The following is a 26,958-nucleotide window of genomic DNA, read 5'->3' on the forward strand; positions in this document are numbered from 1 at the left end:
AAGCTGTGTTTGCCACTCACAGCATTGCTCCCAAACGCCTATCTAGAACATCACATGGATTTCATTCTTAAAGGCAATTTTAGAACTGCCTGCCTCAGCTTCTGAGTTTCCAGAATGATATATTGCCACATTATTGTTTTAAAAATTGTTACAGACTCTTTATATTGTCACAGACCTTTTAACCAGTAAGAGAGGCCCAAGTTCTATTTATACAGTTAACTCATATTAAAAAACATCTGACTTTGAATTAATCTTTAATGCATAAGCATCCAAACTCAGCTGCTGAAACAGACAGGGATAAATTTTCCCAACACAGCCAGAAAAAAAATAAAAAGTGAGCTCAACTGTAAAGATCATGGTTGGAATTAAGCTGCTGAAATTCCAAATATAACTGTTGCATCTCTTGGACAATTTTGGACCTATGCCTCATCCGCACCGAAGCCAAAAGCTTTAAAACATGATTCCAATTTCAATGGTATAGAGCCAAATGTTAAAAGAAAATGGTAATTTTTCTGTATTATGTGAGCTTGTGGAAAGATGGAAAAAACCTGAAGGGTTTTATTTTCAAGATATTCATAACAAAGCAGCTGGCAGATATTCTAAATATTATCAAAAGTTTGCTTACTTTATAATATTTTTGTAAGACAAGAGCTTTACAATATTTTTATATGGGAAATAAAACTAGAGTATTTTGTTGTAATTTAAAGTCACAGTAGTCAAACCACAGGCAAGTAGTTTTGCATGGGAACGTGTAACTGCTGTTGAAGAATGGTTTTCAGATTCTCTCATGGTTCAAAACCGAATACTTTTCACATTTTTTTAGTATGATGGTTTTACAGATTTTTTGCATTTTAGGTATTTTTTATATACAAAGTTATCTTGATTTTTACTTACTTACTTACGTCTTTAAAATACATACTCACTAGTGTTAGGAAGTCTTTTTCTGAACACCACTATGCAGAAGTAGCTATGTTATAACATCACAGAAACCAAGAAAGTAACAGAGAGATGCAGATATTGCTATGACTTTTAAAAATCCCAATCATACATCTTGAAATTCCCATTTGAATAAAGCGTTTGAAAGAAAATAACCCCTTTAAAGATTTTCCACCATAATCATAAATCATTACCTCATGTCCCCAAAGGGCCTTCTTCAATTCAAAATGGAAATAAATCCCTAAAAATATTTAAATAGTTCCCTTTTACGTATTCCTTCCTCCAATAACAAAGGAACTTTCTTAAGACCTCTGAGGTCTTCTTCACGGGTTATGATTGAGACTGAAAGCAGTTCCTCAGCAGAAAGGGGATGGATAAGGTGACATCAACAATGCTTTTCTGTCCTTCCTCTGCTTCTTCTACTTCCTATATCCCCCAAGTTCATCTCTGCTGTTACGGACAACCTCTATCTCTGGTTACATTGCCCAGCACAGAACATTGCTCTTCTCTACACAAAATGGAATAAGTTTGAGCAATAAATACATTTCTCTTGGGATGATAAGAAAACCCTGTCTCACCACTGTGGGGTAAATTGGTAAATTACAAACTAGATATTTTAAGGAAGTAGAAAGAGACAAAGCAAAATGAACATTTTAGAGTCAATTTGAAATCAAATCTTGAGGCAATTATAGAAAGAACCACAACAATAAAAATATTATGCAGTGTTTATCGTGTTAACTATCAGAAGGTGATTGTATACTATGCAGTGACTAAATAAAATGAAACCTACCTCCACGACCAAAATTGCCAAGATCATTTGGTCCACTAGTGCTGTTATTTACTGGCAGACTTGTGGCAGGCCAAGAGTCTGCAAGCCAAGGATAACTGGGGTCACTTGCGTTCAGCAGACCTGGTCGACTGAAGCAGAATAAGAAAAAAAAGATTTACATACAAATATATAAATATACATTTTTATAAAATTAAAATATCTATAAGACAACTAGTGATTGAAGAGATCATCTCACTGTTCTACTAACAGCATAGGTAACAAACAGTTTAGGAGACTTTAATTTATTTCAAATTAAAATTGTGTAGCCTTTGATGATTTAAAGACCTTGAGCAGTTAATTAAAGATATATACAAATCAACTTTGTCAGTAGAAGTGGGACTAGGCATCCGTTGTGATTCTGCCAGAATCCAAATGAACTCTGTTGTCTGTGTGAAACAGGGGTTAGGCAGCACCATCACAGGATCCTACACCAGGGCTGCATGATAAATTACCACCTCAAGGGAGCCATCACTCAAACTGATTGCTCTGTATCAGCCATTTCCAGGACTTTGGGCTACTATTTCTTCCTTCCCTTGCATCTGAAAGGCACGCCTGTCATCTACAGGCTGGTAACTCTTTCTCTGAGCACTCCTGGATGGTTTAGAGGCAAACAGGTTTGAGTAGGGTTAGTGGAAAGTCCACAGCTATCTTTATCTGCCACTACTGCATGGCTTTTATATACCTGTAATTCCCAGCTTTGATAGCAGTGTTAAACAGTGAGTATGTTGAAAACGAAAATACATTTGGGCCAGAGGACACCATGTCATGTCTCTTGTACCCCAGGAAAACAGCCAGAAATTTGGGAAGGCAGGGGGATTGTTTACATCTGTATTTAACAGGAAAAACAAATCATTTCCTGCAGACGGCCCCTTCCCCCAAACAAAACCAAAAAAACATGCAGAGTTCTGCAGCATTCCTAGGTTATTAATGCACTTGTGAAGTTGAAGCAACATCTCCGATCGTTGTACACCATAGACCCCTGCCTGGTATAATCCCTAAGAGAAACATCGGTTTCTATGACAACGGCAATAAGAAGACTCAGCCGCTTTCTTGCCACATCTACTCGCTCTCATTAGGCCTAATCTCTTTTTGCTAAAATATTGATTAAATGGGAGATTGGAAGTTATTACCAGGGCCTAATTACAATCTCCATATTGGCAAAGGGAAAATAGATGAGGATATATGGTCCCGTTATCAGCTTTTATCAATTTCAATTGAGTAGCCAAAGTTGTGGAATCCAGTCCTATCAATCTACAGCCTATTCATCATCCATGAATCATTTATTTTGTGATCGATTAAGTGTAATTGTTCACTCACAGCAATTTAGGGGGAGCCAATAAGGAGTCTTAAACAACAGCAACTTCATTTGCTAATGTCTAATTAATGCAATAAACATCCCTGTAACAAATGAACACATTCCTTGTGATATTTACTACTCATTTCTTCCAGGGCATCTGGGAGAAATGAAACATCTGGGCTTGATTCCTCTGAAGTGCACAACAGATAGGTCATTAAACCTTGTGGTAAGGTACTTAACTCCTCCTAGCATTGTCAGTCTTCCAAATGATCGGTTATTACCCAAGTGCATTACCTATAACATTTTTCAGATTCCAAAATTTAAAAATAAACATGATAGAAAGACCTTCACACAAAGAAACATACCTTCCATTGCTCATTAGTCCTCCATCTCCTCTTTGGAAAGTGACTGGGTTTTGGTTGGAAAAGCAAAACAAAACAAAACAAAACAAAACAAAACAAACACACACACACACAGAGGCACACACATATAAGACAGGGAAAAATCAATCAGTAATAATTAAAGGTAGCAATTCAAATTGCTTAGTGTCCAAGATCAGAGGCCTCTTGGCATCATCACATAATAAAGTACAGAAACGATAAGAAAAGAATCAAACACATTAGGGTTACAAGTTGTTTAGGATTTCACTGCACATTATAGATTAAAATCAATTTATTCTGTAGCTTGCAAGGCAAACCAGCCGTCTGGGCAAGAGGCCTGAATTTACCACAAGGCCCCTTCGTATGACTTTGCGTTGCAAGACTGTGCCATGTGATGAAATTGTTTTCTTGGCATGCTTTTGCTTCAGAACATAATGACATTGCACCAGTGAGTTAATAACATCATGTCGTAATGCAGTAATATAATGTCACCACACAAATATGCCATTTCCCAGGACAAATACAAAGAGGTGGCAGCTCTATTAGAGCTGAAGGGCTGAAATAAAAGCATACAGCTGCAGCGTCTCCATCAGAAGTACAGTATAAGAACCAGCTCCCATAGGTAAATACATACATGCCAGTATCACTGGGAAGGAAAAACATTTCCAGTCTTACTGTGAGGCATGTTAAGGATACATTCAGAGGGAGACAATTGGTTTTAAAGCTCCATTCATGGGTGTTTAACAAAAAATAGCCTATCCCTTATCTATTTTCTTAACAAGATTACATTTCAGGGCAATATAGGTAAACCCACACTGCTGGTGAGATACTAATTGACAACATTTGATGCTCCTTTTTGAAGCACTGGCAAATATTTTGAATCAAGGCCAGCAGACTACTCTGGTTCTCAGCAGCAATATCCCATCATTTATTGTCAGGGATAGATAAGACAGACTATTAAATTATATCAATGTCCTGGACACCTGCATCCTTACAGGCCCTGACAAGACAAGGGTTCAAGTTTCAGAGAGGAACGGAAGAGTCTGTGGCTAGTTTTATTTAAGATAGGCCCTGGTTTGGAAATATTATTTACCTTTGTAAGGCAGAGTATCCCATCATTAAATAATAGCTCTTAGAGTATTTGAAAGATCTTCCAAATATTAGTCCAAACAACACTAATTCAAGATGAGGCATTTTATTATACCCCATTCTAACCAGACAACACTACTACACCCAACAGAAGTGCTGTGACCATTTAAAAAATTGGCAATGATGTAAATCCATGGGGAAAATGCTTCTGGTACTGTATAGAATTCTTGTCACTTTATTAACTCCTAGGATAATTTCACAGACTACAATCAGCAAAGGGGACAATACTGTCCCTCTGGAAGCTCTGCTGGAAGAGTGCTTGGGTAGGGTGATTAATTACCCTTCACTGCAGAACAGACTGATATCAATATCAGAAAATCATTGCAGTCATATGTCACATCAAAATGGTTAATAGCTGAATTTTGAAAGGATGTAATCAAACCAATTAATGAAAAGAAAATCAAAATGCAAGTATGTGAAGTATTAAATAAAAGTCTGCTTTGAAAAACAAGACATGGTAAAACATTGCAGCTAATTAATTTTAGAGCTGATGTTACTTTTATTCACATTGCTTCTAACAGGCTGTCAAATGACTGTATGACTCGTTGCTTAAAAATGAATAATATGAAGTGCTGTGAATACCATGCAAATATGTTTCAAGGTATGTAGGTCAAAAGTAGAATAGAAGCTGCTTCCCTTCTCCCACTCTCCTTCAAACGTTATACTCCATTCCTCTAACTTTCAAAGTGACAAGAAATCAGGAAAATAAGAAACAAAGGTGCATTCGGTAATGAACCTTATCAATAGTTTACAGATTTAAGGGAACTTCATTAAAACGTATTTTATGAAGAATTCTTGGGATTGATACTCTTGTTTAGACTATTATCTGCCTGAAATAATTGTACAGTAATGTCGATAATTGTATAACACATACAGGTGCGTGAGATTTCAACTAGGCATGTCATATGAGGGAAGCATCAATACTTGTGGTCTTCAAATATTTATATCCCTTGTGTAACTTTATAATGAAAGCTAAAATGGGGGAGGTAGTGGGAGATTGCAGCAATGTTTGCCAGACACATTTTATTGTCCATGTAGTGAGGTATGGACATGAGTGAGGAAAAAACTCCAAGGCATGCTGTGAGAAACATCAAGAAGACATGACATTGAAACCTCTTCACTAGAGCCATAATTGCTGCAAGATTGGCTGTGGCACATGAGCCTGTTGAGAAGATGGGTATCACAGTGTTTGCTCTTTCTTCTTAAAGCCATGTGTCCTGGTTGTAGTAACTACTTCCTGCATTTTTCCTATATCAAATATTCCTACATCCTCCCAAGATGAACACCAGTTTTAGAAGAAAATTTATTAAAGAAAGAACTTGTCTTGCACTGACATTGTTTTTTCCTGGGGAAGACTGTGCCTGGCTTATGTGATGTGTATGGAACCGGGAAGAAATACAAGTTCTTCCATTTACCCTCCACCCTGTATACCAATGCATGGATGCTTGTAACCTTCATGACAACATAAACAAGAAAGTATTTTAGTTACTATTCTTGGTGGAAAAGGCTCCAGGATATCAATTAAGCTAGCCAAAATTCCTCTGTAAGTGAGCACATGTCATCAGAATGTTATAGAAAAAAAAAGCAGCATATTCCTGATGCCATGTATAAGTGGGCTACCTGAGGCTGGATAGAGAAGGTGCCTTTCTTTTAGCATCAATATTGTGAAAGGAAAGACAGCTAACAACAGAAGATACGGTCAGGCTGCCAACACAAGCACTATGTTTATCATTCCTGCCGTACGTTTTGTCAGCATTTTTGCCTGCAGTTTGATTTCTGCAATTACAAAACAAGTCTAAACGCCTGAATAGGAGCGTTACTTAATGCAATGCAGGCTTGTAGATGTCACTGTAAAAATAAAACACACAGACAGCTGGCTTTATTCATCCTGTCTCCACTTTAAAAAGAAGCAGAGCAATTTCAAGGGGCAATGTAAGAGGAGGAAGGGAAGGATGTCCCTATCACTGACCCACCCACCTCCCTTGGTTTTTATCACCAAGGAAGCGAAAAAGCTCTTTCAGCACTCTTTGCATCTGATATATGTTCTTAGAAAGGCTGAAGACCTGCAGGGATGAGATTGGTTTTCAAAAGAAGATGAAAAAATAACCTCTGCACACAGAGATTTTGAAGGAATCCCCACCAGCTTATACTTCAATGACTGTAAAAAATGTAGAAATATAATCCAAAGAGCATTTTAAATGCATAAATATTTAAGGAAATTATATTGTATATATTTGTATGAAGAACAGCATACGTTAAGGAGCTTTTCACATGCTGCTTATTAAATATATAAGGAGGCACCCATACAATTTATTAATATTATCTGACAAGGTTAAACTTACTCGTCATGCCTGCTAGAATTGGAAAAATACAAATGTATGGTAAGTTGACATTCTGGGGCAAGAAAGCTTTAGAAAGCTTTAGAAAGCTTTCTGTATGCCTATCTCTAGTAGGCCACATTTTCCTACTGCAAATGAAAACTTTAATGTTGCCAGCCAAGTCTCATTCCCTTTTCTGATAAGCTGTTCCTCAAATATGAATGTAGATTAATCCTCTTTTAATAAGCATTAACTCAGAACAGATAATCAGCATATAAAAATTCCATCAAATCTTCTGTCTACCTTTGGATGATTCTGTCAAATAATTTATGCTCATTTAACAGTTTCAGGAGTTGTGCATAAAACGTGTAGCATTCCATAATTCTCTATCTATTTTTAATTTGTTTTTGTTTACTCAGTTTCATAAAATCTTTAATCCCAAGGACCACTAGTCACTAAATAAGCTTACCTATTCATAAGTGAAAATACATATTTACTTTCTTCACATGACTGACGGCCTAGGCACTTGAAGCACCTGAGCATTCAAGTGAGTGGGTACTGGCACAAGAAGGAGTTTGAGGGCATGGGAAAGATAAGCAGATAAATGAAATTTCTCTTATTTCTGCAAATGGATTCCATGACTGTGTTGTACAAGTCCTTATACCAAAATGTGAAAAGAGAGTTTGCAAATTCCAGTACAAAATCAAAACACAGTCAGTTCTGCCATGGTAATGGGGGAACTAAACAATACATATGTTACATGGGAAGTGGTCAGATCTCTCTCCTGTGCCATTTATCTTTTCTTGTATTATGTAGAAACCCAACGTGTCTGTTTGTATCTGAGCTACCTCAGTAAAGGGTAACCATAAAAATAGGAAAAACCTGGGCAGCAGTAACTTAGCTTCTGCAGAAACTCACAAAAGTAAGACCAATACATTCTTTATATCACAGAACAAATCACAGAAAAGGAGTAATATTTGTATTTAGCGTCTCTGACAGATTTTGTTCTGCTGACAGTATGTCAAGGTCCCAAAAATGTATATTTGTACAACTGCAGATGATGACACTACTACTTACCAGTAGTAATCTAACAACATTGCCTAGGATCATGTTTTCTAATACTGATATTACCCAGAATCTATGTCTGGTGAATCATGGTGGGGGAAAGAGAAGTCTAGTGATGTACAGTGTAGTGGCTCAGTAACTACTGGAGCCAGTTGAACTGAAACTATCTGTGATTTTCAGTGTCACATTTTATTTGTGACTATCCGAGCAATTGATCAGTGCTTATGAAAATGTTCACAAAGACAGAAAGCTTAATGAATTTGACTTAATCATTCTTCTCTACTACCAATCTTTACCAGCAGCTTATTTGATGTTTGCTCTTCTACACCGAATATTACAGTAGTTTAGTCACACATAGCAATTACACCTCTTAGGAGCCTAATAACAGAAAACAAATAACAAATAGTCCCAGAGAATGACCCATAATCTGAAAATGACCTGAAGGAAGATCTTTAGCAAGTAACTATGTAACTGCAGAATCCAGTCTTTCAAAGAAATGGTTTGTGTTTAAAGTTCTACTCATATGCAAATAAAAGTGTAGCCCTCCCTGCCCCCCCAAAAAAAAACCCAAATCCAAACCCAAAAACCCAAACACCCAAAGCAAAACAAAACCAAGCAAACAAACAAACCAATCAACCCCTCACCACCTTCCACACTTACACCAGAGGTAACTGAAAAATAGAGATTTGACTTGTGTCTGAAATAGAGGAAGTATACAAATGTTCCACTAATACATTCAAATCTTTTTATTACATGGTTGAAATAGTCCATTTTCTGAAGGAAGAATTTAAAGCAGATGTTGGACCAAAAAATGTGTACCTTCTAAAATCTGAGCATATTAGAATAAATTAATCTTTAGCAAAACTTTCTTGACAGCTGCTTCTGATGAGATTCTGAAAGCTACATTCCACAGTTGGCATAGTTAGATCTGAAACCAAACCATTTATGGATTATAAATTTGAAGGGACCTACAAATAGTTGTGAGTGTCAACAAACCTCCACAGGCATAGATAGGTTTGTCTAAATGATTCCATCAATGGCAAATTCAAATATTACAGAAATAAAGATGGTTTTTAGGGAAACCTGGATATAAAGATAAAAAATATGGACTATGTTCAGCCATATTTTTTTTAATTTTTTTTTCTTAACTACTGGATGACTTAGGTTCTCAACGCCTCCAGAAATTACTAGAGCCCAAGCAGCAGGACTATGTATGAGATGTCAAAACTATTTTTATAAAAGCAAATTTTTGATAACACCTCTGACATGTCCTAGTTGCCCAGCACACATGGATGAATTGCACTGAAACATGCAGAGTCACTGTGGCTCCAGCACAACCCTGTGTCATGCTGATTATGCTTCAAACAAAATGGAGACAACTTACCACAGTTACAGACAGCTGACAGTGGCATAATCATAGGAACCAAATGAGTGGATGTACTCTTGCATTTTGGAAAAGAAAACAAAAAATCCAATATTGTATCTCAAAGAAAAGCATGTAAGGCATTTAGGGTAGGAAGACCTGTGCCACAACTTAGGCTAACTTGAAGAAACATGCCTGGAAGCTACAACACCCATTCCTGAGCCCCCAGAACTTGTCCACAAGAATATTTTTCCCTTGCCATGTAACAGACCCCTGGGGCAGCCACCTCTGCCTGCGTTCACCTGCCTGAAATGTCGTCTGCTCTGTCCTGCTAAGCTGAACACTCAAGCTGCGGCTGAAGATAAACAGGAGTGAGAAAGCAGCTCACTGAGCATGAGGATCAGTCTGGCAGTGCAGTAGGAAGACTGGCCTCTATCACATGGATGGCGGAGGGGACAGAAGGAGAGACAGCTTTGGTAAAATGCTGATAGTTATCAGGCTGTTACACTGTAACACTGAGGTATAATTATTTTTGAGTTTTTGAATCTCAAGCTTAGGTATGGGAGCAAAAGCTAATTATGTGTATTAATTATTACTATTAATTGTATACACTATTTTTCCTGGCTATCCATATGTTGATTAAGCTGTTTGCAACCTGCTGTTTCAGCCACACTTTGTTTATTCTTCACATATCTTTAATCATGCTTATGATAATGGTTTACCGTATGCCATGTTTATTAAAGCTATGAAAATGAGGATATCAGCATTGAATTGGCTAGGCAGAAAAAAAAAAGCAGCAAATGCTTCAATTTCAAGCACACTGCAAAGGCAATGAATGCCTAGGTTAATCACTAGATCACCTGCAGGTCTGAACACCTCACAGTCAGGCCATTAGTAAACACAACTAACAGCTAAAGTGGAAGAAAGTTCCATTTCTCCAGCTAGAGCTTCAAAAATGCTTGTGAAACCTTTTTGAACTTGCAAATTAAAATTCAGTTATATATGACTAATGCTTGTTTACATTAAGTTAGTTCAAGCATCTTGTCCTGCAAATTACTTTCAGAGCTGCATTCTTTCAAGGACTTAGATGAGTAAGAAGTATGCAGAATTATACTGACAGAGACATTAATGGTGGTAGAGTTTATGTTTCCCTGGAATCACTAGGAGAACAAATGCTACATTTTTATCAGAGACAGGCAGCAGAAGTGCCTCTCCTTGTAGCAGGTTTTAATTCTGCATACCTCACATGTTAGAAACACTTAGAAAGGTAATGTTTGCAATGATGTGTTGGTGAGGTAAGAGACAGACTAATGGACAGTACCTGCAGGGGTGAAGGTGAAGGACTGAACTGCAAAACAAGAAAGCAAACACATAGTGAGTTACACACCCTGATAACAAGCGCTAACTGCAGGGCACGAGCTTCCTCTGGAATTTACTCAGTTGTGTTTGAATATCATAAGCAGGACATAACAGTTGAGCTTAAAGCACTAACCAGCCAGCAGCCAATGAGAAATGGTAGTTGAAAAGGTGAGTAGTGAATTTTGACAGTTACATACGAAGACTTTTGGTGTGGACATGCTGCTCTCCAAACTGTAAACATTAGGATGGATTTTGAAGCATGATTTGTAACAAACTTTCCTTGCTGAAAGCATACGCTATTTAATAATTCACATCACACTTAGATGCAGCAAACATCATGAGGAGGAATGAGTTGCAGGAGACACACTATAATGACTATTATACTTACAGCTGTGCATTTTAAAGTATATAAAACTTTGCTCTTAGTCTCTCCCCCAATCCCCCCAACATGCCAACTCTCATACAGGGCTAATAATTCTGCTTTTTTAAAAAATAATAGTCTTAGGTTGTGTCCAAGGTTTATGTATAGGACTGTTTTGTAAGAGGAATAACAGTACAGCATCTCTTAATATGAAAGATACTGGGATCTAGACTGATATATAAACAAACTTGTGAGTTTTTGTGATATATATATTAGTTTCTCAATTAATACCACCCCACCTCTCAGAGAGTAAAGGTCGCTGCTGTTAATGGAAAGAAAAAAACACCTTGGCAAAAAGCATAACCTATGAGTGACACAGGCCACATGGCGACGGCAAGGTGAGGTTCCACAGAAACCGAGTCAGTCCAAGAGCCACTGAAAGGGTCACTCCTCCCTCTGCTACCACTGTGCTGGCTGTGGTGCTCCTCTGGTTTCTTCTCGGGCTACTTTATTTCACTAAACCAGCAGAAAACTAACCCAGCAGGCAATATTGAAAAACAACGCAGAATAATTTTCTTCTGGTTTAGTGAGCCCAGGAAGGGCTTTGAGGAGTCTGATGATGGCTCGCGCCAAGGTGAGAAGGCATAGGACTGTTTGGCTGGGAGCAGGGAACGAACACTGGTTTTTGGCAAGTAGTTAAACATGCTCAGCAACTTAGGAAACCTGTATCTTTGGGTCTGCATGTGATAACTTGTATATAGAAGAGTACTAGTGCTACTATAGTGTCATATAATGCCAACATTAAATATGCTGTGTCCTCAACTGTGCAAAGCTTGCTCAAAAAGGAAATATTTTCCCTTTTTAAATGCATTATATAACAAGAACTGTGAGAGGGCCTACCCCAATATTTGAAGAACAGCTCTTTTTTGTGTTAAATTAGGTTCATATTCTAGTAATTCACCTGACTTCCTAAAAATACGTAAGAATCCTGAAGTACAGATTAATACACAAAGCAAACAGGTTGGGAGGAGGAAGAAAATATTTCTGTTTTGCAAATGTAGTTATTTTTCCAAATGTAGTTTTCAAAACCTGTAACTGGAGCAATACATTTGGTGCAAGTGGAATCACACTGCAAGGAAAGGTGTTCTACCTCCAACACAAAACTTTTTATGGCTTCTGCCACAGGTAAATTTTGACAGCACTGCTCTAATATATCACTCTCTTCTCCTCCAGATGCAGGTATGAAGTCACCTCCATTCATGTCCCATGCACATGGCTTCAAAGATAAGGAAACGCATGGGAATGAAGAAGACAGCCAAACACTCTTTCTAAGCTTCCTTGTACAGGTCTAGTCCAATTCACATTTGAGCACATAAATGGAGCTGAACCACTAACAGAGTGCCTTCTGAGCAAGGAGCAAGAGGTACAGTTAATCCTCCGTACTTTTTTATGCTAGATGTGCTGAAGATGCAAAAATAAAGACTGTCTTATGATAATGATGAAATGTGGTACCGAGCAATGCTTCGAAGCTTCTCATACACCAGCACTTTCACCATATACATTTATATCAAGCACACAGAATTCACCCAGGCCACCTCTTCTGTAAGTTCCACATGTTTTTAAAGTAGCTTTAGCAGCACCTGTTCTCTTCACGATAGAAAATGATGAGACAGTTGTAGTTACTGTTCTTACCAGCATAATTGCTGAGCCCCTTCCTCTTCTTTCTGCGCCAGTACAGCCAGATGCTGAAACCCATTAGAATTACCCAACAAGCACCACCGATGCCAGCTATAAAGGCAGGCTGTTTGACAACATCAGTGATTTGCTCAGTTATGCTGTTGTTATTTTCAGTGATGACAACTTCATTACGGCCTCCTGCACAAAAGAAATTTGACAGAATGTTGTTACCATGGATTGGATAATACAAACAGGAATCAAGTACTGTAAATGAAAATTTAAAAACAGCAACAGGGAAGCACTTCAGAAGAATTATCCAGGGTACGAGAGCTTTGAGGAGTACCAATGAGCACCTGAAAACCAGTGTTTTGGGAAAGTAAATCCATAATGTTTTTGCAAGCATCTATATATGTTCTCTACAGCCCTCCCAAATAACCTAACAGATGACAGTCTGGGGCCTTTTTGTAAAGAACACAAGTTTTATGAGGTTTTTTTACATAATTATAGACAGAACACGATGATGAGAAAATGGAAGCCAATAAAAAAAATAAATCAAGTCATCAATAGCCATTTCCAAATGAGAAATCTAAATACAAAATATGCTACACCATCAAAAGACAGTTCCTTCTTTCATAGTTGTCAGCATGACAAAAATTCTTACTTAAATCTTTTTTTTTTCTGCATGCTAGAGTTTCTAATTCAAAATAAAAAAATAAAAAATACATCTTTTCAAAGGCCAAAGATGCATTTTACAGCAGTTATTATATGTGGAAAACAATCCATACACATCCTAAGTCTACTGACTTTGACACAGAACAGAAAAATTTAACTGCAAACTTTAAACAATCACAGCAAAAAATGCTATTTTTTCACCTAGAATAGGCATGAAAAAATATTAACATCAACCTGTAAGAAATAATTATGATGTAGAATACCAATTAATGTCACATGTATGGAAAATTGCTTTATAGGATCTTAAATAGTGTATATTACATTAGAAAACTGTAACTTTCAGTAGATGGTCCCCTTGGTGGATTTTTCCCCCTTTCCTCTAAAAGGCAACTTTTCCAAAAGGAAAAGTTTGGTGTCTCACTTAAAAACAAATGCTCATAAAAATGTGAATAGGAAATCAGGAAATGCTAACGCATATAGTTCTAGGGCCAGCACTTTTCCACTTCAAACCTTCCCTTGTCAAAAATGGTTAGTTTTAAAATTAGGAAATGCAGAAAATATTTTTCTCAAGAAAAGATATTAATATTGATTATATTTGACATAAACTGCCCACATCTGCAGTTTTGAAATTCGTGAAAGAATTATCCAGCATTTTAGTAAAAGCATTTATATAGCTCAATCCTTGAAATGTTTATGCAATATTATCATATGGCAGTATGCATGGTGGAGAAAGATTTCAAGCTGCGAGTGTAGCTACTCTACTGAGACAAAAAAAGATGCAAATACTATGATTCTCAATTATGAGCCTACAATATGCGCGCGAAGGTAGTAGAATATGGCAATAAAACACTGAAATGGTTGTTCGGAGGAAATTATTAAAAGTATTGTGGCATTATGCCTTGCTGTGAAAATGTCTTTATTCCTCTTCTATAACTCAGCAACGCTTAAATTTACCATTCACTTCTTTCAACAGCACAGCCCCTGTGTCAGCACGCTGGCTTCAACCTAAAGCAAGCACGAGAGGTTCTTGGCTAAAGCTGATGCAAGAAGTGTGACACTTCCAGGTTTATCTCCACGCACACCTCTCTGCAGGAGACCCAGAGTTGATATCAATCGAGTTGCAAATGCAGATGCAGGCCAGAGGGACGGTTGGGCTAAGCATGCCTCCTCCACCCCTTCCCGCAGCCCTGTCACAGGGGCTGGCCCTGCCCCAGCACCACCCCATCCAAGACTCAGCTTCAGGTGCTAAGTTGTGTTCAGAGCCGGACTGGAGTTGCTGGGGAAGAAATGCACTGCATTATATCGCTCTCACACTGGTAATGATCTCATTAAGTGTTCCCTCTTTCAGCACCATGTCAATATTTAGTAATGATGACCGTCTGCTTTTGCAAACAGACTGCTGAAGCTGTGCTAGACCCTGGCTTGTTTTCAGTAGTTGTGTGCAAGGAGGTAAGCAGGCTTTCCACAAAAAAAATAGGTCTCAGAGAGGGATGCTGACAGACCACCCCTGCTAATGCATCAAAAGGCAGTGCTCCAGTACTGGTACTATGTACCGGTCCATACTGGTCATGATGGTAAGCTTTATTAGCATCAGGACTCAGTAGCTGCAGCTTGCCTTTCCCATACTTTCCTATTTTGTCTCACCACTGCCAAAGGCCGGAGGGTTTCCAGTCCTGATGCACTGAGTGTGAATGAAACTCAGTGAGCACCTGTGGCAAGGAAAGGAAGGGAGGCAGCGGTGGCTCCTTTATTGGATTTTCCTCTTTTTTTCTGCCTGTAGAATCAATCCATAGGTGCACCCCAGTGCTGAAAGAGGAACTGCTGAGAGCAAAACGAATAGAAAGAGGCACTCTGCGGCATGCTCTTCTAAGCACACAATTGATTTGCTAGTAGACATCAGCATGGGAGTTGATGTAGCTCTAATTGCCATTAACTTTCAGTTAATTTCTGTGCCCTTTGAAGGAGAGGTAAAAGCAGTTGGGATGGTGAGGAAACAGGTAATGTCAGTGCTGCTCCAGAGGCAGCTGTGCTGCCATGGAGAAGAGGGCAGGAAAGTATGTCAGAGGCACCAGCTTCAGGAGTGGATGCTCCAGGACTCAAGAGGCAAACAACTGCTTCCCACTAACTCATCCAAAAAGTCTGAAAAACCCATTTTCTTCTCTAAGGTCAGAAAACAGCCTTCTGAGAATGGAGGATGTGAGAACAAACTGCAGGGAGCCTGAGAAGAGTTCAGTGGGCTTCACGCTGTCCCTTTCTTCTAGGGGAAGGTGCAATCTGTCTCCAGACTACCTTCTAAAGTTGGCACTCTGGCTGTTTGCTCAACCCTTCAGTGCCTAGCAATTATGACTGCAAAGGTAATAATTCATTTATATGTCAAAATAACATATGCTTTGTGAATTCAGTGACTGAAAAATAAATGGATACAGACGAATGTTACACATCGATGTTTGATAAAATTAATATAATCATTGGGGTTTTGGGAAACAAATGGCATTAACTTTGTATTTCTTTATATAATATTTAGGCAGAAGTAATAAATATATCATCCAAGGTACTAGAGTACTATTTCATATACTGCAGGTGTTTCTGTAACAATGCTGTCAGTTCAACTAATTAGAACATAGACAAGGGAAGTGTGCGACCTGTAACGCTCCATTGTTCCTGAAGACAAAAACATAATGAAATATAATGTCTTCCTCCCATTGGAGAGTAATGAAGAACAAAACTAATTTGTTGGACCAAAAATTAATTAGACACATCAGATTCAATCGTACCTATTACTGTGAAAGTTTGCAGCTGTTCCTCATATTATTATGTCAATGATGGAATGTAAAAATGAACAGGCCAACTGATGAAGAGTAATAACAGCTATACCATTTACCAACATTGCTGTTATCTCCAATTTTATTTCTGGTTTTCCAAGTGAAAAATTTTTAGCATATCAGTAGTAATCATAATTTTTTTATTCTTGACTCTCTTTGAGTCTCCCATAATTTTTTTCAATGTCCTACTTGAAGCATGGGCACAGGATTCCTGTAATAGTGGCACAATTTCTAACTAAGGCAACAGTCTACTTCCTACTGCTCTGTATTCTCCTGGCTTTACTTTCTGGATTGTTAAGGGTTTGTTTTTCTGAATTGGTCTGTGAAGTTAGCAATTGATTATCTACTACAAAAATCAGTTATTGTCAGGCAAACCCCCTCCTTAGAAAGGAGAAGAAAACCCTACATTGAAGAATAACATCTTTTGGTTTTTTATGCACTGGACTCTGCATGTCATCACAACAAAAGCTGTACTGTTTATCAACATGGCTTAATTCTTCTGCATGACTGACCTGCCCTCTCCAGAATTCAGCATTTCTGCAGTTGTTCATTCTGTTTGCAAGCTGTTAAATAGGGGGCTAGGTGCTAAGCACCCAGACATACAGGGGTCCACTACAATGCAATCACTCAATGTTTTTCCCATTTATGATGAAGTTTGGGGTTTCTTCATTTGCTCATTTTTGATCAGCAAAATTATTTTTTAAAATTTACGTTAAAAAATTCATTTTCTTTATTAATGTTCTTGACTCTAAGTCAAACATCAAGTGAAACCAACTCAAATTTTTCATAAATGGTATCACTAAAACACTGTTACCTTTATCAAGCAAAATCATAGTTTGAGAAATAACTCATAGCAATCCATAAGCATTAGAAAAATGGGGCCTAAAGAAAATAGAGATATAGATCATGCAAGCAATAACCACATCCAGCTTTGAGCTCCCGTAAAGGAAAACAGGAATTTAGAACAGAAACACAACACAAATCAGAAAAGACTCTCCTTTACTTTTCATGCAATGGACTCTTAAATGTGCAAAGATGCAACCAGACAGACGTGCTGAAGTAGACATTCTGGAATCATTTAAGGAACAAATAAATATGACTGTAAGTTTAGCAGTGCAAAACAAAGTCTCTAAATGCCTTTTTTTTTTTTTCCTTTATTCCATACTTCTTTTGCATCCTACCATCCCTTTCCTGCAACAATACAGATCTCTCAGCACATAGCTCTTGATTTGACCATATCAGTTATTTGTTGTACAGAAAAAGTCAGGGTGAAGGGCTGTACCCAGATGTGGGGCTGATCATTCTGGGAATCATCCAGCAAAGCACTTCAGTGCAAGTTTAACTCACAGCATGTTAAGTGACACGAGGCTATTCATGTACTTAAAAAGCAACACACTTAAGTGCTTTTGCAGGAACAGGCCCAGTGTATTTAATGCCTGGCCAGATGGACTCCCTAGTGAAATAAGAAGTCCCGCCCAAAGCAAATGCAGTGACAGACCAGTCTCACTACATCAATTATTTACACAGAGGCCCAAAATTCAGGCCTATTAGATGATATGTTTCTTGCATTTTCAAAAATCAATTGCTTGCTTTCAGTTCTAGAAAACCAATTTCCCCTTTTCTTTGGTGCTTCTGTGGCTGCCTTTTTCTAAAAACAGTGCTACCTTCACCTCCACTCTCATATTTCCTTCTCCAGCGAGATTATATTCAAAGCTGATGTACCCCAATTTCAGTTTTAATGCATAGGGAACCTGATTATCTTCAAACTTCTAAGCAATGCTAAGGGCATGGTCTTTTCTAAAGGTCTACGTGTAGAAGAACATTCCCTGTTTGGGATGTTGTGATGACAACATTTTCTAGAATGAAAATATTTAATAACAACAGAAGATGCAGAAACAAACAAACAAGCCAATTTTAAGTAAAATATAAGCTAGATCACAGTTAAAAGCATCAACATTCCTGTGCTATGCACTCAAAAGAGGTGCTGCGCTGCACAGCTCAATTCAGCTTTGGCAAATACAGTTTCTTTTCCTGTTCCCATATTGTTCCTGCCTCTGTATTTTATACTTGAGATTAATTTCAGAAGAAACAGAATCTGTGTTTCCCTCGGGTTAGGAAATTAATTCAGCATGGAAACCGCTACCAAGAAACAGACATTTCTAAGGCAGGGATGATAATACTACCTTTGCTCTCTATTTGGACTAGAGGCCACTTATTCTTTGACAGAGGAAGCTCATCTGCTTGGGATACCTGAGAAGCACTTCAAATGTTCAGAAAAGCAACTGTAAATACTGCCTTAGGCCCCAATGGTACAAGTAAGGCAATATTACAGTCATGTGAACTGGAGGAAAAGGGACCTGAAGTTAGTTCCATAAATCCATCAACCTGTAGAAGTGGTAAATTAATAAAAAAAACCAACCAAACAAACAAAAAAAACCAGTTTCACTAGATAATCTGCATTTTCTCATGTCTCAGGAACATATTTCCCTCCATTGGCTGCGAGAACTCTGCACGAGAATACACAATGTCAGCACGCAGCAGGATGTTAAAAGCTAACTAGGTCTATTTAAACCTCATCTCCTGCTCCATGGATTTTTATGCTTCCAGAAGCGAAAGCATTTCTGAAAGTCAAAACAGGCAAAGCAAAACAACAGAACGGGCAATCACTTACCGATTATTATGGGTTGTGGCTCACTTTTTACTCCCACACCTGCACTGGTGCTTGCAGCAACTTCCACGCGGTACTGAATACCTGGATATAGGCCACCTATTACTACAGACCGAATGGCTGCATCTACTGTTTTGTTGATATGAAATCGAGTCTCATTACCTAGGCACCAGATCTGGGACAAAAGTTGATGTGTTAAAAAATAAGAAATTCTTCATACTCATAAACACAATCACACATAGATACAACAGAACAATCCCTTATTTTGGACTTCTTAACAGTGTTACTGTCCAGGAGTAGCTGGCACTGGGCTGATTTAGCACAGCAAGCTATCCCAGATTAGTATAGGATCAAGCCAGCAACAAAGGCTGCTTGCAAATACAACTCAGGAGTCTCAATGGAGTATAATTTTTTGTGGTTACACTTCTTAGAAGCACAGACCAGAATCATCCAAGGGAAAAAAGAGGTATTATTCATTAATTGAAATCTTAGTAATACGATTACCACCAAACCTTTCCTAAAAAAAAAGAAAATAATCTTTTTTTTATTTTTAATTTCCCACTGAATAGCAAAAGAACACCAAATAATACAAGCACAGGTTGAAACATTTCTTAAATTACTAATGACAAACAATTTGCAAAATTCTTTTCAACTTCCTTTCACTGCACAACAGGGATATGTGAAATTTCTGAAATAGCATAAGTACAAACTCGCCTTTTACTGCTGCTTTTGTGATAACTTACATTGTTTAGGAATACAGATATCAGTTCCTGACTCGATTACTCTCTAATTAAATAGAAAAACACTATAATCTCAACTGGCATTTTGTGATGAGAATGGTCTATGGTTTCAGAGTGTTATTTCTCTCTCTTGCATTTTTCCATAGACTTGGCCAAGAAGTTTCAAAACTATGACCTTTTAGGGATTCATCTTCAGTTACTGTTATCTGCATATACTGCTTCTGTATTATTACAGAAAGCATTTACTACCATCAAAGAAAATACATGCATAAAGATACTGTGATACCTTCCATTATAATAGCAGAAGAGCACTGTTGGAACAACTACTAGAACCAATTGATGCGCCCAAGCAACAGCAATGCTCTGTTTGCCTGTACCTTTGACCTAGTAAGTGTTTATCACACCTTTTCTTTTTTCCATGAAACACCAAAAAGATTCAGAGCGCTAAACCCACACCCCCTCCCACCCTTCTCAGCTCCAGTTCTCCTAAGCTCTGGTAGATCTCATTTGCAGGCCAGAACACATCAGGGTGAGCACCTATCATGTTCATTCTTCCACTTCAGGTCTGTCCTGATCTTAGATTAAAGCAGCTGTGAGAAGCCCCTAATTAAAGGCATGTAATTCATAAATGAATTTACAGGCACTCTGATGCTCAAAGTAGAATCAACAGATCTACACTCAATTTGTTAGAAAGTATACTGTGAAACCTCAGTGACCATTTAATACTCAAGGAGCTATGAGAGTTTTTGCCCTGCATGCACTGTAGCCAGCTCACTGAGCAGGCAGCCACCTAACCCAACACAGAAGGGATGTAATAGGTAGTGACTCCAGCTGTTTTTATAAACAGCCAAGAGGTCTGAGCACTCACCTGGAACACGGCTTTTATTAGCCATCACCCCACTTTGCTTCATATCTACATATTCTGTGGTTTAGGAGTGTGCTTTACTTGTTTGCCTATAAGACCTTGATGGTTAATATTGAATTATACTGGAGTCAGTATCAAGATTAATTAAGGCAAAAGATAATAATTAATTGATATGTAAATGAGATCAATAAAGTACTGGGATTAATAAATCTTGATATTGACTAAAAGCAAAACAAAAGAAGTGCTATGCTAAACATAAATATTGTGAGCATTTACTGCATCCCTCTGACCAAGCGATAAACTGGAAGAGGCTGAGCATCTCCCTTCTTGATGCTGTGTTCCCTTAAGATATGGCAGAGAAAATAACTACATCTTTTTGTGTAAAACAAGCTTCATCCACCACTTATGTCCTTTGTGGGATTGTCAAGAAAGCTGCCCTGCTCTATTTCAATTAAAACCTTCCCACCAGGTAACACAAGCCAGCCAGAGCAATATTATTTAACAAACAGTATGTTCCATTGTCACAAGCTTGTGACAATGCTGAACCTTGCCCCATCATCTTCTCCACAGTCCTACACCCCAATAACACACTGCACTTTTCCCATGTTGTGAAAATGTACTCGCACGAAAGTGACCTTGGTGTGAAATTATAGACTATGACAAAATTTAAGAAGATCCTTAAATCAGTGGAAAGTAGATACTTCGTGCCATCATAGCAACAAAGCAGGACAAAATACAATCAGTGCAGGCAACTCTCATATAACAAACTGTTCAACCTGTTCCTCAGAGCAAACAACCTAGCACTTTCAGTCGTGAATCTTGACAGAGGTAGTATACTTTGAAGAAGTCTTGTATTCTCCCAGAGCCACAGTCCTTGACTTTGACCTTGAAGTGTTCGGATTAGCATTTTTTCAGGGGAAAGAAAAGGTATCTTTCCTGCCAGGTTTTCTGTCAGATTTGAGGGACTCTGAGACAGGGACTTCACCACCTGTCTTGAGAGTGCAGAAGAGCTTAACAAAAAAACCCTGTCTTTTCATTCCAGAGCAGGGAAAAGCAAGAAAGAGAAGCACTGTAAACTAGCTGGCAATTACAGCTCTCTTCCAGATCTAGCTCATGGAATTTTTTCTTATAATATAACAGTAGTACTGCTTAAAAAAATAAATCCATAAGCAGTCAGTCCTCTTTCTCTATATAATTATATGGGCGGCTGTAAATTCTGTCAGAATCTAAATCCATAAATAGTGCTATTGTTCTGTAATTCAAGCAGGCTGTTTCTTTAAACACACAACCCTCCCATTACTCATCCTTTCTACCTTATATTCCTGGATGACTCCATTTTGGTGATCTGGAGGAGGAGGATCCCAGGAGATGCTGATGCTTGTGCTGTTGTGGTTTCCAACTGTCAGGACAGTAACAGACTGAGGAGGGGCACTTGGAGCTACACCAAGGAGAGAGAACAAACGGAAGCAAGACATTAATCCATTTGCTAGAGCACGAATTTTGCTGAAACAGTGTACGAGCAAGCAGACAGCATACAAAGTTCACACTCCCAGCAGGCCTAGGTATGCACATTTTGTTAGGCACTGACAATTTTGAAAAATGCCTTTCTGAAGAGAAGCATAGCACTGAATGACAATGTGGAATTAGTGGCAATGGAGAATCAATACAAATCACTCCTCGTTTATTTATATGTAGCGTTTCTTACATTTGATTTGGAATTATTCTCATGCTTGCATTTGTTTTCCATATTATGCATGGATAGATGTGGATATATCAACTAAGTCATAATGTGAGGGCGCTTCACTTGGCCTGAAAAATCTTTTGATTCGTCTTTCCCCACATGGTCTAGATGTTTAAGGATCTTTTTTTGTTACCTATTTATTCTCCAGAAAGGCATTAAAGTAACAGGTTTAAACATAAAGCCTTGCAACTCATAGGCAGAAAACAGTTCAAATGTTCAAGCCTTTTGCATCGAATGACAGTGAACAGAGGGGGTTCTAAGTTAGGTCAGATATATACTCGCATCCTCTTTTCTTCAGGCAAATAGATTTCTCTTCAGAAACCTGTTCAGTTCAACCACTCACAGCAGTTTGGCTGGTCACTGCCTATCAAGGCCGTATCTACAAGACAATTGCTTGCCAGCCCTACTTTGTGAGCTAGAAGTGTGAAAAACACCCCAACCCAAATCATAGCTGTTAGTATTCAGAGCTGTGCCGGCAAAGCCCCTCTCGCAGCTACATCATCAGCAGGGTGCTTTTGTTGGCTCAGGGCATGTTGTTTGGGAAGGGGCACAGCAGCTCTGCTACGGAAAAGTCCCCTCTGTGAGCATCTGCCGCATCTCCACGCGGTGGCTCCCCCATCATAGCTATAGCTGCCACGGCAGAGGGCTGCGTATGTCCCTCCTCAGACTCTTACTTCCTCAGCTGCCTTACTTCTAGGCAAGAGTTAAAACTCCATGGAAGTGGCAAGCTAAGTCACTACAGCTGAGCACATTATACTAAGGTATACCCTCTGGGAAAAAAAAAAAATACTGGTAACAGCTTCACTGAACTGGTCCTTGGATCTGCCTAGTCCATCCATGCAAGTCCATCTACTCAGTGTCCAACAAAACTAATAGAAAGAGACTGAGAAAGTGTGGACTAATAAAGTGAGCACATAGTGATACCTCTCCAGGACAGTTTTCCAATTCACACAAGCCTGTTGCTCAGAGACTTTTTGTTCCTTTGTCTTTAATTACTCCTCATGGAATTGTTCTTCCACATATTTGTCATCAGCCTTAATATGATCTTAAACATTTAATATGAAATTTGGAAGATTATTTTGAAGAATGACAGTAGACTTCCTAACAGAACTTAGAATATTTATCACAGCCCAAATTTCAAATCTGAATAGCCCTCTACTTTTAGTCATCTTACATCTTGTGTCATGGCTCCCTGATTCCAGTCCCCTGCTCTAGAGTATTTCTATCCAGACACAATTCCTTCACCGCTAAGATCTATGGTAAAAGGACTCCAGTCTTGCCTTTAACAGTTATTCATGACTCCATGAACATCCCTGGACCACACTTCTTGTAAAAGCAAAGAGCCACTGGAATCTTTGTGTTAAAGTCTGGCAGGTTTAACAGAACTAAACACAGCCACAGGTATCAGGAGTATTCGAGTTTCCTGAGTCAATCCAAATTTCCTTCTTTTTCCTCGTGGCCTCTTTGAGACTGACTATGCTCCCGTTTTGGACGCTCCTCAGTACTTGACCTGGCACAGGCTAGCAAGAAACTGAGCTCAAATCCTTACCCTGATAACCCTGAAGAGTGGAAGGAAACTGCTGCAGGAATCATACAACTTAAAAGTAGGGCATCAGAGGTGGGGACAAGGGACCATACAAGATTACTTTATAAAAAATATTTTAGAGGAAAAATGACACATATATGACCGTCCTGTGAGGCTGAACATTTTGACAACTACATTTTCAGATGCTGGTCGAGCTGCAAAGCCAGCAGTGCTAGGTATAGTCCTTGTGACCTTGAATGACACGAAAAAACAGTGTACTGGAGGGGAGAAATGGAGCTGTGTTGTGGACAATTTGACTCAGACTGCTGAAGTGTAACATGGAAAGGTGGCCTTGGGTTACTTGCAACTGTGCTAAACATAAAACTGGCAAAGATAATAGTTGCTTTGTGTATTTTATGGCAACTGAAATAATTTGTCACACAGCTGAAAAACAAAGATTAGCATTTTTAAAGTTTTCCAGTTATTCCATAACAAAACCATGAATAAAAGCATCTGTGCGATATTAATTAAAACAACATTTTATATGAAAATAATAATCATAAAAATGACAAAGTTAACAGTGTATAACCTCTTTTTTGTTTTGTACAATGGAACAACTTGCAGAAATCCAGTTACTTTAATCCTCAAACACAATGGCTATTCAGAAATATAATTTCTTATATACATATACCTGGAAACAGAGAGAGAGGAGAGTAGATGCTAACAAAATGTAAAATGAACATTGTACAATAACTAAGGAAAACTTACCTATTCATTTGTCTTTGCATTTAAATTGCACGAATGTTCTAGTTAATATTCTACCAGCGTCTGTCTTTTTCTTATTAGAAGATATATGGTAACTTTGAATGAAAATTAAAATTGCAGCTGATGAAAGCAGCCAAAAGTATCACTTTAAGGGCTGCACTAACGGCTGCACTAACGTAAGAAGGAATTGACAGATGGCAGCTGATAAAACCACTCCACAAAGTTATTCCAAAAGAGATTTAAAACAGTGGATGCAATTGAAAAAGAAATCACCTATCTTTAGAGCAAGTGTGAAAGAAATAGTGAAAAGTATATTAAAAAATACTTTATTTTGCTCCTTTTCATATGTGTATACACACATATGTATATAACAGTTCTGCTTCCTCTGTCTGATAGTATCACTGTAAGCTGGCACCATGATATAAATTAAGCCACTCGTCTGACACTGCTGCAGTTATTAAAGAGACCACATTGAGAAATAACATTTTTAAAACCGTTTTCTCATTTCCCTTGCTACTGGCTTGTGGAGAACACCTTGCCTGCTTCTTGACAGGTCAATTATTCCAGTGCTCAGTTTCTTCTTACAGATATGAAAGAACCCAAATCGCTGCTCATCTTTTCCAGACGCAGCCAAACAGAATTCCATTTGTTAGCTTCACAAGGCCAAAGAGGCAGGAGATGGATGGATACTGAACTGTGACAAATGTCTGATCTAGACGAAAAGTCTAACTGCAGCAAAATTGATTTTTGGAGGTAGGTCTCAGAAGTAACATTGCATGTAAAATTCAGTCCAGCAGAAAGCTGCCACTACCTTTCGGCTGTACTTTCCCTTTACCAGGACTATTAGTTTTGATATCACAAAAATCTTCCAACACTCTTATCACTCTTCCAAATTATTTTCTAAAAATAGTATACCTGACATTTTTTAAAAGTCAAGTCTAAAAAAGCTCATTTTCTAAATGGAATCACAGGTGACACAGCAAGTGGGATACCTTTAAATAGATTGCCATCTTCATCCGGTGAGAAGCAAAGCACTGTCATTAAACATTTAGTTAATGTTATTTTTTAAATATATGAACTCCAATATAATTACAAAGATAATGCAAGGAATTAAAGGAAATATCTGAGAACTGCATGTAACAATTTTCTCATGGAAGTCCTTAACTTTATCACCCAAGCGAGAGGAAGAATTATTTACAAGGGCTGACATTTCTCTGGTGATAATACGAAGTGTTATGGGCTGATGTTTTTTTGAGAGAGACACTTGTAAACAGACTCCTTGAAGGTTATATTAATCCACAAAGCAGATCATAGGCTGCGAGTTATATATGTCTGTAGGCAAGAAAAGTTTTTTAAAACTTCACTATGTGGAAAGTTATTTCACATGAACGAAGTGGCTTTTAAAGTAGGAATTACCTGGCAGGCTCTGCTGGAGGATGAGGTTTATAAAAGAAATTTTATTCCTTGAGTATTTTATAGAAATAGACAGGAGGTACAAAATCTCTCTTTTTTAGTAGTTCTTAATTTACCTTTAGCAAAAGACAGTTAAACTAACTAAACAACAAAAATAAATTTAAATTGGTCAAGAATATAATCTGCAAATGTACGGGGGAAAATCCTACATTTTGACTCTAGAAAAGCAATTTCAACTGTAGAAAGCTTTTTTTCAATTTTCTCTTTTTTTTTTTCTTTTTTTAAAGCTTTGTTCAGATTGCTGCAGAAATGTTCTTTACTGACTAATTTAGTCCTTAGAGACTGAACAAAGAAATGGGAACAATCAAGTCCTAAACTCTAAACCAGACTTGAACAATGCCTTCCTACACAGTCTTCTATGTGTTTCAGGACACAGAATTTCCTTATCTATACGGTAAGGATGGCAAGCAGGTTATCTTCAAATTTACTTACTTGTTGGGCAATATTCATAAGAAATCAAAGAGAAAAGTAAGTAATAAGCAAGTCTGTTCTAGAATTAAAAAGTGCTTGGCAATCAGCTCTAAATAAAACCTCATGAGACTACAGTAAATGTTTATGATGCATCTTCAATAGGAAGGAAAGAGTGCACTCAAAACCCACCGAAACCATAAGAGCATTTTGAAACTTCACCAGTATATCTTTCCCTTGCTTTGAAAGAAATCAATGAAACAGAAAGAAGATGAACCATCATTGTTATGATCATCCTTCTACTTTTACAGTCCAGATTCTCCGGGCAAAGGTTACATTAGATAGATAGAACGATAGGTCTCTAGTACACTTCTAAGGGAAAAAGATAAAAACTACTTGGATCTCACCTCACTATCTTTACTTCTTTACTTTTCAACAAAACTGCAGTCCTGGAGCAGCTATTGTCTATATATATTGTCTATTATACCAAACTACATGCCATAGCTATAAATGCTTCAACATTTCAATAGTGTAAACTGTTTACT

The 26,958-nt window shown here is 38.0% G+C and overlaps 1 protein-coding gene across 1 annotated transcript in view; it reads right to left on the reverse strand.

Moving 5' to 3' along the window:
• The window catches only part of ROBO2 (roundabout guidance receptor 2), a gene marked incomplete at its 5' end in the record, with an annotated part of 461,552 nt that overhangs the window by 46,265 nt on the left and 388,329 nt on the right, over positions 1–26,958 (reverse strand). Inside the window, 5 exons of the mRNA XM_084279241.1 lie at positions 1,727–1,854; positions 3,428–3,470; positions 12,750–12,932; positions 18,900–19,071; positions 21,815–21,939. Coding sequence (XP_084135367.1) covers positions 1,727–1,854; positions 3,428–3,470; positions 12,750–12,932; positions 18,900–19,071; positions 21,815–21,939 — 651 coding nt within the window. The remainder of the gene's footprint in view (positions 1–1,726; positions 1,855–3,427; positions 3,471–12,749; positions 12,933–18,899; positions 19,072–21,814; positions 21,940–26,958) is intronic.

Source organism: Gallinula chloropus (assembly GCF_964237585.1).
Source record: "Gallinula chloropus genome assembly, chromosome: 1".
Classification (NCBI taxonomy): Eukaryota; Metazoa; Chordata; class Aves; order Gruiformes; family Rallidae; genus Gallinula; species Gallinula chloropus.